Source organism: Zea mays, chromosome 10 (genome assembly GCF_902167145.1).
Source record: "Zea mays cultivar B73 chromosome 10, Zm-B73-REFERENCE-NAM-5.0, whole genome shotgun sequence".
NCBI lineage: Eukaryota > Viridiplantae > Streptophyta > Magnoliopsida > Poales > Poaceae > Zea > Zea mays.
Window position 1 is genome coordinate 84,495,258 of NC_050105.1, and position 12,222 is coordinate 84,507,479.

The following is a 12,222-nucleotide window of genomic DNA, read 5'->3' on the forward strand; positions in this document are numbered from 1 at the left end:
CATCCGTCGTGGCGTCGTTGCCCGCCACGTCTATGAGGCCTAAAAATGCAAGGATGTGAGGAGAACTCACCGCCACCGTCCTAACAAGCCACTTGAAACTTTCGGCTACTTATTCTGGTGGCGCCGAGAGGAAGGAGGGAGGAAGGGGTGACAATGGTGGCCAATGTTTAATGCCACCAAAGCCACCTCACGGGAGACGACGTGTGGTTTGAAATTATGGCTTCTTACTCGATATATGAATTGCATTTATACAGGTTACATGGTAGACGCATTAAAATTGGGTATAACAAGTTAATGATCAGTTCAAGTAGAGCCAAATCTTTGTAAAGGTTTGGAAAGTGATTAAATAATATCCCATTTAAACAAGTTGTACTTATATGATATATAGAAATTATAGCAACGTATGAGCACCTAACTACTATATTCTAACAAGTTTCTACTCCGTACAACTCAATATCTCTACTATATTTAAGTGTGAGTTTCTTCGTGCGTCTCCCTTCCAGGCGCAGCGCCAGAAAAGCCACTGTTGTTCCCTCTCACACGAGAAAATTTAAGCGCATAACCTAGGGTTCGAACCATAATCCTCTCTCCCACGCTTAGCTTCTAACCACTGAAATACATATTCATTTATGTTCTATAAAAGATAAATATTGTAAATATTGTTGATATAGAAACTGTAGTAAGACGACACGGACAACTGCCTAGTCTCAATTAAGCACGACATGCAAAAAACGAAACTTTGTGCACGAAACATGCATATATTTTTGACTGATCAAATGGTCAGAGTTTTTATATACTATATATATGTTTGACTCTTTTGAATTATCATATATATGCCTCACATTTTTAACTCCCTCCGTTCATTTTATTTAACCTCTGTTAGCCCAAAGTTGAATTACGCGGCGACAAATAAATAAAAAGGAAGGTGTTATATTAATTTTCCTTCTTCTCTGGACAAAATATTTCTTTGATCGGCTTTATTATTCCTCCTTTGGGCAAACAACAAAGAATCAAACATATCAATAAAAGTAAAATTCCCTCATGGACTACTATACGTATATACTTGCATGTATTAAATTTATGATACTACTATTTTTGTATATACTTGCATATAATAAATTTAATTTAATTTAATTTATTATTTCTGCATGATCTCAGTGGTGGTCTTGTTGATGAGCTCCCACGCGCTCCGGACGTGCCTCTCCTCCTGCAGCGACGAACCGACGGCGAACCGGAGCACAAATCTGTCGCCGACCACCGTGTGCGCGAGGTAAGCCTTCCCGGTCCTGTTGAGGCGCTCCATGAGCTCACGGTTGGCCTCGTCCGCGTCCTCCTCCGTCATTATACCGCCACCATGGGGCTTGATCCTGAAGCACACGAGAGCAAAGTTCCTCGGAACCACGACCTCGAACCGGTTGTCGGAGCGCACGGCGTCCTCGAACATCTTGGCCATGGCGACGTCGCTCCGGATGTGCTCCTGGAGCTTGGCCGCGCCGTAGGTGCGCATGACCATCCAGAGCTTGAGCCCCCGGAACCGGCGGCCGACGCCAACCTGCATGTCCTTGAGGTCGGTAACGTTGCCGGAGTCGCTGGCGTCGTTCTTTAGGTACTCCGGATTGGTCTCGAGAGAGTCAGTGAGCCGGTGCGTGTCGCGCACCCACAAGCACGTGCAGTCCAGGCACGTCAAGAGCCACTTGTGCGGGCTCATGCTGATGGAATCGACGCGTTCCACGCCGTCCAGGTGGTGCCGGAACTCCGGGCAGATGCACGCGCTACCGGCGTAGGCGGCGTCGATGTGGACCCAGGCGTTGAACACGGCGGCGACGTCGGCAATGGCTCCGACCGGGTCGACGGCGTTGGACGACGTGGTGCCGACCGTGGCGCAGACGTAGGTCGGCACGAGGCCGGCGTCGACGTCGGCCTGCATGACCTCGAAGAGCCTGGCCGGGTCGAGGGCGTAGTCCGTCTCGGGGCCGGTGGGGATGGAGCGAATGTTGGCCGGGTCGAAGCCGGCGAGGCGGCACGCCTTGAAGAAGGTGGAGTGCGTCTGGTCGGCGGCGTAGACAGCCAGCCGCGGAAGGCCGGACACGCCCTGGGAGCCAGTCCGGCGGAGGGCGGCGTCACGCGCGGCGACGAGCGTGACGAGCATGGCCTCGCTAGTGGTGCCGAGGATGACGCCGCCGCCGGTGCCGCGCCCAGCTGCGCCGGTGCGGTTCATGAAGCTGGGCGGCAGGCGCAGGAGCTGCGCGAGCCAGTCGAGCGCGAGGACCTCCATCTCCGTGGCGGCTGGCGCGGCCTGCCACGTGAAGCCGACGGTGTTCATGGCGGACGCGATGAGGTCGCCGGCGATGGCCGCGGCGCTGTTGGTGGACGGGAAGAAGGCGAAGAAGTTTGGGCTGGCCCAGTGGGTCATGCCGGGGACGACGGAGTCCGTCAGCTCCTTCATGGTGACGTCGAACGGGGCGGAGGACGTGGGCGGCGCGGACCTTAGCTGCTGCCGCAGGTACCCTGGCTTGACGTCCGGCAGCACGGGCAGTGACTCGACGGACTTGTAGTAGTCGGAGATGAAGTCGACGGCCTTGTGGAGGTAGGCGCGGACGTCGTCGGGGTGGAGGGGCTGGAAGCCGGTGGTGGCGTCGACGCCGAAGGCGGAGAAGGCGTTAGGATTGGTGTCCAAGCTGCCCATGACTTGCCGATCGCTAGATTAACACAGCGGGGAAGTTGGAGCTAGAGCCTAGAGGTCGAGCTAGCGGCTACGAGCCTGCGAGCTGCAGCTGACTGGTCAGTGGACACTGACAGATCGAAGGCTGCAGATCGAGCTCCGTGGGGTTTGGTGGGGAAGAAGGCAGAAGTTAGGGTTGGGATATATAGGCATGCAGGTGGAGGAGGAGGCAAGGCAGCAAGGGAGTGGCGTGGGGACGAGGGCGTCGGCGTGGTCGTACGTGCGACTGCTGCTGCTCGTGGGTGACGAAGACGACGTTGGTAGGAGAAGAGAATTGGCTGTGGCAACTGGCAATCTGGCAAAGGGGCGCGGCGAGCTAGTCAAGTCAGGCGGTCAATTGCCATGCGCCGTCGTGTCGCGCGCTGGCATGCGATCTCCGGCGACGACGACTAGTATAGATTTGTCAGCTAACGCGATATATACATAGACCCCTATATTTGTCGTACAGATGGTCGATGTGCTTTATTTAGAATCTCTTTCTGTTATTAATAGAGAGTCTTTGGTAGGTAGGATGGGACTTCTCCATTTGTCACTTTAGTTAATTTCCCACGTTTTTTACGCCAATTTCCAGTCCTACTACTTTTAGTACGAATAATACTTTACTTCCGCTTTGAATATAAAACTAGAGGAGGCTAAGAGCAACTTCAGTAGTTCTCTAAAAAATAGCTTGCTAAAATCATGTTTAGCAAGTTGCTAAATAGCTATTGGAAGTAAAAAATAACTTAGTCTCCAATAGTTGCTCATATTTAGGAAGTAGTTCGATTTTGAATCTAACTTTAGCGGCCCTGCCCCTATGAGATCTGCCTGATAATAAGGTTGAGAGCAGAAGATATGAGGGCGGAAGAAAAAAGGTCGGTCGATATGAACTATGGATGAATGGTGGTCTGGTGGCGCAACCTATAAGAAAGTTGGGTTCGACGATGAAGGAGAAACTTGTGTCATACGTGTTTGACCTAGCTACCTCATTATGCTAGAAAATGAAAAAAGAGTGTGCTATACCTGGCTATCTCACTGTGTAGGAAAGGGAAAAATAATCACGCTAGTGTGAAGAAATTGACGTCAACTGTATTTAGGGAGTTCCTACCGAGTTGCTAAATGTGGAGAGTAAATAGAGTTGAATAGCAACTAAGTAAATTTAGCAAGTCTATTTAGAGAACCATTGGAGAAGCATTTTTCTGTTCACTTCTTAAATTTAAGATTTAGAGAGTTGTTTAGAGAACTATTGGAGTTGCTCTAACGGCTAAATAAATACTAACTGCAATATGCTTGTGCCCTAAACCAAGTATATAAGTTATAAGCATGTACCCTCCTTAACAATGTTCATTTACCTGCGTCATACTCTCGATTTCCCTAGTTAATTTCCTTGTAGCTAGCCGCATGTAAGTGTGTTCAAACACCATGACACTAGTGTTTCCAAAATATTCTCCTAATCCATGATTATTGCACTAGTAGAAAAAGGCTCAAAGCCTGCGGGGACGATATATTTTTACAGACGGATTCGGTTATCCACCGACTGTGTTATTTCTAGTGGCGGTTCCTTAAGAAAACCGCCACTAGAAATCGTATTTCTACTGGCGGTTCCTTTAGAAAACCGCCAGTAGAAATCCATGATTTGTAGTGGCAGTTTTCTTAAGGAACCGCCAGTAGAAATACGATTTCTAGTGGCGGTTTTCTTAAGGAACCGCCACTAAAAATCATTTTTATCCTTAATTTTTCGAGTTTTTCAAACGGCCTCGTATGACAAAACCACCAAAATAAAAGTTGTAGATCTCTAAAAGTTACGAAACTTTGTAGTTGACAACTTTTTTATTTGAACTCATTTCGGTTCTCAAAAATTGAATCTAAGTATGTCAAGTTTAAAATTCAAATTTTGCAAACTACCTCGGATGAAAAAGTGTCAAAATAAAAGTTGTAGAACTTCAAAAGTTATTTATCTTTGTAGTTGACAACTTTTTTATTTGAATTCGTTTAGGGTCTCAAATAAGCAATTTACAATCAAATGGTTGTAATATGTGGAGCAAACAACTACAAACTAGACACAAGAAATGTCATAGACGGAGTGGTAGGGGAGGGTACGCGCGAGAGTGAGGTCGACGGTTTGAATACTAACAACCGCGTATTGCGCGAAAAATGCCGCGACTTGCGACTTCGACGGAGTCGGGCGGGTCGGGTGGGCTGAGGCCCCCCTAATAAAAATAAATTTTTTAACTATTTTTAAAATATGTTTCCTGGAAACGATTTGCACTGGCGGTTTTATTACGTCGACCGCCAGTGAAAATCGATTTTCACTGGCGGTTTTATTACGCCGACCGCCAGTGAAAATCGATTTTCACTGGCGGTCCTCAGTTACCCGCCTGTAAAAATGATGATTTCTACTGGCCCCTAGCACTGGCGGTTACGAAAAACGTCACTATAAATAGGTTTACAACCGCCACTATAGAACTTCTCTGTACTAGTGTTGGCAATATTAAAAAAAAGTAAAATGCATCAACGATCCTCTCGAAATCGACATGTTATGTCACTTGAGAGTCCAATGACGGATCTAGGATCCGATCACGCCTTAAGCTAGCTTATTAAATCTACTATTCTTCTAACACATTTTTTTCTAAAAACAACAAACACAAATAGAAATAGAAACATATGGATTAAACCCCATGCCACGGACCGTCCGGGCCTTATATCCGCCCTGCTGGGGTTCCCGAACTCTCAAACTAGGAAAATTGAATGTGTAACTTTGTTAGCACATACAAAACCAGCTTTACTCAAATTGAATGCTTATATGACGTGACACGCTGGAACTCACTAATGAAAGTTCGAAGACCCGAGTGACATAATGTGCCAAGTTAGGGACCCAAGTGCCATAGTATACCAAGTCTAAGGATCTAAATGACATAACAAAGACCCAAGTGACTCCAACATGGCATGCCAACCCTATAATATTAGTCTAAATAGATATGTTGATTATTAAACACCAAAACTTTAACCTTCGTAGAAGCGTCAATGACCTCTATAAAACCATATGTGTAGTTATGTATATCGGTACGATTCTGCACTCCTGCTTGCTTCATCGATGTCATCAATATGACAATATGCATGTATGATCAGAGGGGTTGCTGGGCTGATAGGACTATTATTAGTTAGTACGATTTTGGCCAATGGCCACTTCATTTTAACACAAGTATGCTTTGTAATTTCTTCATCCTCAATGTCGTTCTCAGCTCCACTATAGTGGGCGCAGCAAACACGTCAACCAATCAAACTGACAGGTGTCGATCATCTAGGTCGTCCGATAGGTTGACACAGTTAATAACATTGTTGATCTTCATATCGAGTTGAAGGTTGTTATGATATAAACGTATCAAGCTTTTCTATTGAGTGACATAAAGCTAGTCAGTGTGGCAAACCTACAAGAGTGCAGTTAGATTGAAAGGCAAGAAACCATATGTTGGCAAACCGAGGCGGATATTTCGCACTTCGTCAACAAAGATGTATGGAATCAAAGGCATGTAGTGCCTTCCATACATTATATCTGTACCTACTAGCTGGGTGTGCCATGACATCGGGATTCTCATGTAAAGAAGCTGCTTACGTGACTTTGTCCTAAGTCAAAAAAAATCTAACTTTGGCCATTAAGTATACATAGACTATAGGACTTGACTTGTTTGCTGAGTGTCTCAACCACTCGGCAAAAAACATTCGACAAACATTTTATTGGTAAATGATTTTTTGAGTTTAAGAACCTATTTTTCTAGTGTTTTAAGTTTAGAGCTTAAGTAACACATCATGTAAGTTTGAAAATCGCTAGTACGACCAATAATGACACCTCGACGTACGCGCGGTTCTTAAAAGATTTTATTAAGAGGGTGTTTGAATGCACTAGAGCTAATAATTAGTTAGTTTAAAAATATACTAGTAAAATTAGCTAGCTAATAAATAATTAACTAACTAGTAGCTAATTTACTAAAAATAGCTAATAGCTGAACTATTAGCTAGGGTGTTTGCATTATTGGATGTCTTTTGCTAATTTTAGCTACTAACTATTATCTCTAGAATATTCAAACACCCCTAAGTTGCACCGCACCCCATCGTGCAGTGCAAACACGATCATCACGTGCGTCGTCAGGATGTCGTGTGCAGATGCTTAATCAGTTTTTTTTTCTTTTTTGCCCCCACCAGATCGACAGCAGACTACGGTGCAGTTTGTTCATTATTCTTTACCCTATTGCTTGTCGACCTGGGGTGTCCTTCCTGATCCCTCACTTTCTCATGGATTTGTCGCATTTAATTTGTGTGCCCAAAGAAATGTTTGGACGACAATCAGCACATGAAAATAAACCTCCAGAATAATTTTAAGGCGTTGCCGGCCGCCGTACCATCGTCATCACATGCATGAAGAACGCAATTCACGAACAATGTCATCTTATTAATTAAGTTTGACAAGGGCTTATCATCTCTTCCTCAGGTGTAACTTCGCGAAGGCCTGCTGGAATTCAATCGGTTTGATTACCCCTAGAATTGCTAGTCCAGAGGTGGCTGCGACAAATCTAAAACAGCAACTCAACGTCCCATTCTTTATGAAGATTATTATTCTCATGACTTGAAGCATTTGGAAGTGTCGTAATGCTTGGCTTTTTCAGAACAAAGACCCTACGGTGCAGCAATGCAAGCGCGAATTTACAAATGAGCTGCTCCTGGTCATCCACAGAGCTCGGGATAGATTCGATGCAGCCATACCAGCATGGCTTCAGCAATGGCAATAGAATAGCAATAGCAGTAGAATCTCTCTCTAATCTCCTGTAACCTGTCTTCTTCTTTGTTCTAAACTTTGTTTTCCTTTTTATTTGATTTAAATAAAATTTTCAGTAGGCCCCCTTCCTGTTCTATCAAAAAAGTTTGACATGGGCCAATAATGATGGTTATAGATAGTTTTCACAAAGAAAGGAAAAAAAGGTATGATGGCGCGCCGCGGTCTTATTCCTTGCGTCGGTGTCTGGATGTAGGTGACATCGAGTTGCTTTGGCAGTGTGCGGCTTGTCTTGGGAAGTCAGAGCTGCTCGTACCTTGTGTTTGAGCTTGGCAACGACGACTCTAGATGTGTTTGTGTGTGGGAGGTTGTTGTTGTCTAGGTTGTTTGTCAGGGCCTTCACCGATTTTCTACCGTGCGCTCTGTCTAGGTTTTGAGTTCGGTTTTCCTTAAAACTGGATCAATTTCATTCTTCTTAATTGAGAGAGACAGAGCTCCTGCCGCCATTACGTTCAAAAAAGAATTAATAACATTGTTGATCTTCATCGAGTTGAAGAACGTTATGATATAAACATATCAAGCTTTTCTATTGAGTGACATAGAGCTAGTGAGTGTGGCAAACCTACAAGAGTGCAGTTAGATTGAAAGGCGAGAAACCATATGTTGGCAAACCAAGGCAGATATTTCACACTTAGTCAGCAAAGCTGGAATCAAAGGCATCTAGTGCCTTTCCATACATCTGTATCAGCTGAGTACGCCATGATATCAGAATTATCTCGTACGTCTTCGTTGTGCCATCTCATATATCTGGATGTATTCTTAGAAATAAACAAACATTTCAACCGAGATATAAAATGCATGACCTGGATGTACGGTTCTTAAAAGGTTTTATTAAGTTGCACTGCACCCCACCGTGCAGTGGGAAACACGATCATCACGTGCGTCACGACGTCGTGTGCAGATGCTTAATCAGTTTATTTTCCGGCCCCCCACCAGATCGACAGCAGTGCAGTTTCTTCATTCTTTACCCTATTGCTTGTCGACTTGGTGTCCTTAGAATGATCCCTCACTTTCTCATGGATTTGTCGCATTTTGTGTGCCCAAAGAAATGTTTGGACGACAATCACCACATGAAAATAAACCATGCGAATCTCCAGAATAATTTTAAGGCGTCGCCGGCCGGATTATTTGAAAAGGGCGCGCAGTCCGGCCGTCATCACATGCATGAAGAACGCAATTCACGAACAATGGCATCTTAATTAAGTTTGACGGGCCAATGACGATAGTTTTCAAAAAGAAAGGCATGGTGTTCTTTAATTTTTCATAGGATTTGCATTGCATTGGCAAGAGAGTGTAAACCGTAAATCTGGTGGGTCTAGCATGCATGCACGCACATACGTACGCATTTGAACGACGTATATATAGCAGTATACGTACGTATGTAGACCACGTACGTGCTGCAACGTGGTTGGTTGCCCAAGCATGCATGCATGCAATGCGCTTGCATGCACAGCCGAGCATGCAACGTGGTTGATTGCGTGCCAAGGCGACCTCGCCAACGACGTTGGTGAAACGACTACGGGAGGGACGGAGTGGTTCACATGCGATTCTCCCCGTCCCGAAACTGAAAGCGATCGATCTACGTACGTGTGCGTTGCTATAATAACTTGAGAGCAAAAGAGAGATCGAGTAGTTCAGTTCGCACGGGTTTTTGTTACGTCCACATGAATCAACTGGAAATCATTTGTAGCTAGTTTTGTTAGTAGTACGTGTTTGAATTCGCTAGGGCGGCATCCATCGTATCATCGACACCTCCGGTTCACGTACGTGCGCGTGTGCTTCACAAGTCCTACTTTAATTTGCTTCGTGATGCAGCTAGCAGACGTACGTGTTCTTACAACCTCTTTTATTTTATTTTATTCTGTCTTGTTTCGCTCCCAAAAAAAAAAGGCTCAGCACGTTTGATATAGCTTTATTTCAACATGGACACGTAGCTCGTCGTGTCGAAATATAATGTGTTCTTCAATACCAGAATCGGTCGTTTTACCGAGTGTCTGAAGCACTCAGCAAAGCCTAAAAAACACTCGGCAAAATCGGCAAAGAGGGCTCGACGAACAGTACATCGACAAAGGCTTATTTATCGAGTATTTTTTATCGGGCACTCGGCAAAGAAAAACCGCCGTCACGACGCCGGGTGACGGAGACGGCGTCTTTGCCGAGTGTTCTAGGTGACACTCGGCAAAGAAGTTACCTTTGTCGAGTGCCTCCTAATACACTCGGCAAAGAAGTTACCTCTTTGCCGAGTGTCTGTCGGTCAGCACTCGGCAAAAAATCCATCAGCGGGTCCCTTTGTCAGGTTCTTTGCCGAGTGCTCTGTATGACACTCGGCAAAGCGTGCCTCTTTGCCGAGTGCCAGGGCCACCGCACTCGGCAAAGAGGCTATACCGGTGTCCAGGTCTTGGTTCTTTGCCGAGTGCTATGGCCTTGACACTCCGCAAAGCCCCTCTTTGACGAGTGTAACACTCGGCAAAGTGACCAGTACACATCTTTTTAATTTGTTTTTCCTATTCCATCCAAACAAAAAAAGATACATCACATATATCATCACATATATCACATATATCACATACATATATCACAGATATCATCACAGACATAAATATCCAACACAAACATTAATATACAAGTTCTCAACACAAACATAAGTATCAACACAAGTTCAGAAGTATCAACACATAAATCTCAAGCTCTGACATAAGTATTCAACATAAGTTATGAAGTCTAAACACTAAAAACATAACTCTCAACGAGGTGGGCGGTTGGATTGGTGCTGCGATGGGCTGGACGCTTCATGAGGGTTGTTGGATGCCACCCCAGATTGGCCCTGCACAGAGAAGAGATTACATGTGTTATACCAGATGCATTACCAACATCTAACTAAAATTTTGATACTCATAGGAGTATGGAACAGAGCAGGGTCAATTGTAGGGAACAATGGAGGTGGCGGAGCGAAACCATGTGCGGCGCCAAGGCTCTGCATGTATTGGAACATCTCCGCCATCCTCTGCTGATCTACCTGGCGAGCTACCCGCTCCGCCATCATCCTCGCCTCCATCTCATGACGTTCCCTCCTCTCTTCTTCTAGTTGGGCTGTAATATTACAAGCTAATGTTATAGAAACTCAAAGAGAAGGTATATAACTCAAGTAATGACGAGTTACAGAAGCACTAACCTCGAGTTACTGTATGCGATGCTGTGAGCTGTCGTGCCGAGGCCGTATGGCTGGACTCGAGCCCGTGCTCCTTGCTCGCACCTGAGACAGAGTGGGAGTGGACGACGAGTCGATTGCCCCATCGGCGATCCAGTACCGCCCATGTTTCTTACCTCCTCCGACCCTCATGAGCACATCAGGGTCGATCTCCTCGGTCCTCGGATCGCATTCTGGGCCATGGACCTCCTGCGCCATGGTGGTGTAGTCATGAAGGCGATTGTAGACGGTGGGGTTGCTATACGCCTCGGGCCCGTCATCTGGGTTGTAGGTGACGTCGGACATCTCCTTGCCCTTATGGGCCATAGCATAGGCCGAGAAGATGGAGCAAGGCTGGCCACCATGTGACGCTGACTTCAAGAAAACCAATGAGATAGTTAGAAATAATATCTAATCCAGTGTTATAAACCTAAATCAAAAAGAGGGCGTACCCATGCTTCTGCATATTTGCCAAGGCTGCGGCTGCCTTGGTGGTGCGAGGGACCTTGCATCATGAGACGTCGTTCCCTGCTAGCGTTGTGCGCCTCGTCCCACTCAGGCGAGCACCACCTATCCACCATCTTCTCCCAGCACAGAGGATGTGCGGCGCACCAATATGGAATCATCTACAAAGTAAACACGTAAACTGCATATCAGAAGATAAAATTAAATTCATGCATGGAGTACTGGTACCAAACATGCATGACTTTACGTGCTGGTACTGGTCCCTGGTCAACGACATGGTTCGGGCTTGCTGCTTGGTCACCTTCTCCCCAAGGACAGAGCTGTGGTAGCTCATGATGGCCTGGATTCGGGCCTCATAGCGCATGTCCACGACAAGCTTCTTACAGCTCGTGGTGGACACCACATCCGCCCTAGCCTCATATCCAGCCTCACATCTATAGAAATCCTGCATACAAAAACGATGTATCCATACATTATTTCAATAATGTGCAACGAATGCGACATATTTTACATTATACTAAGACTTACCCACAGCTCTTGCTTCACCCGCTTCACCTTGTTATTGAATTCTCGGTCATCCCGGTCTACTGCATCGGGGGCGACGGCGTAGTGGTCGAAGGTGTAGGCTGGGCCCGTCACTTCGCGTACTCAACCAATCCAGGAAAGTGTTCCCTACACAGCAGGCCGAGGATGCCATTGGTGTTGCGACGATGACCCCCAGCATTCTCCACAATCATCCAAGACCTGTCCAAGTGATAAATAAAAAGTATTAGTTTATATTATGATTTTGAACACATAATATGAACAAGAATGAAGAACATAAAGTTACATGCCTCTCCCCATCCGGCCGAATCAGCGGCCGCCTGTCCCGAAGTATGGGACACTGAGGGAGACTCGCGGGACCTCGCAGGTAGACGCTCCTCGAACCTGAGGTGCCAGAACCTGAGGCGTCCTGCTGAGCTTCGTCGTTGTCCTGCTGCTGATCGTCGTCGTCCTACTGTGCTGCCTGCTACTGGACAAGGTCGTCCTGATGCGCCGCCTGCT

The 12,222-nt window shown here is 46.1% G+C and overlaps 1 protein-coding gene across 1 annotated transcript; it reads right to left on the reverse strand.

Annotated features, from left to right (window-relative positions):
- Window positions 1-965: 965 nt before the first annotated feature.
- Window positions 966-3,107, reverse strand: LOC100383025 (Tyrosine decarboxylase 1). Its single transcript, NM_001175704.1, has one exon. The coding sequence runs from the start codon at window positions 2,684-2,686 to the stop codon at window positions 1,139-1,141; it is 1,548 nt and encodes a 515-aa protein (NP_001169175.1). The 5' UTR covers window positions 2,687-3,107; the 3' UTR covers window positions 966-1,138.
- Between the last annotated feature and the right edge of the window lie 9,115 nt (window positions 3,108-12,222).

What these genes read in the sequence shown, in the direction of transcription:
- LOC100383025 (NM_001175704.1), bottom strand. Translation starts at nt 2,686, where the DNA reads ATGGGCAGCTTGGACACCAATCCTAACGCCTTCTCCGCCTTCGGCGTC.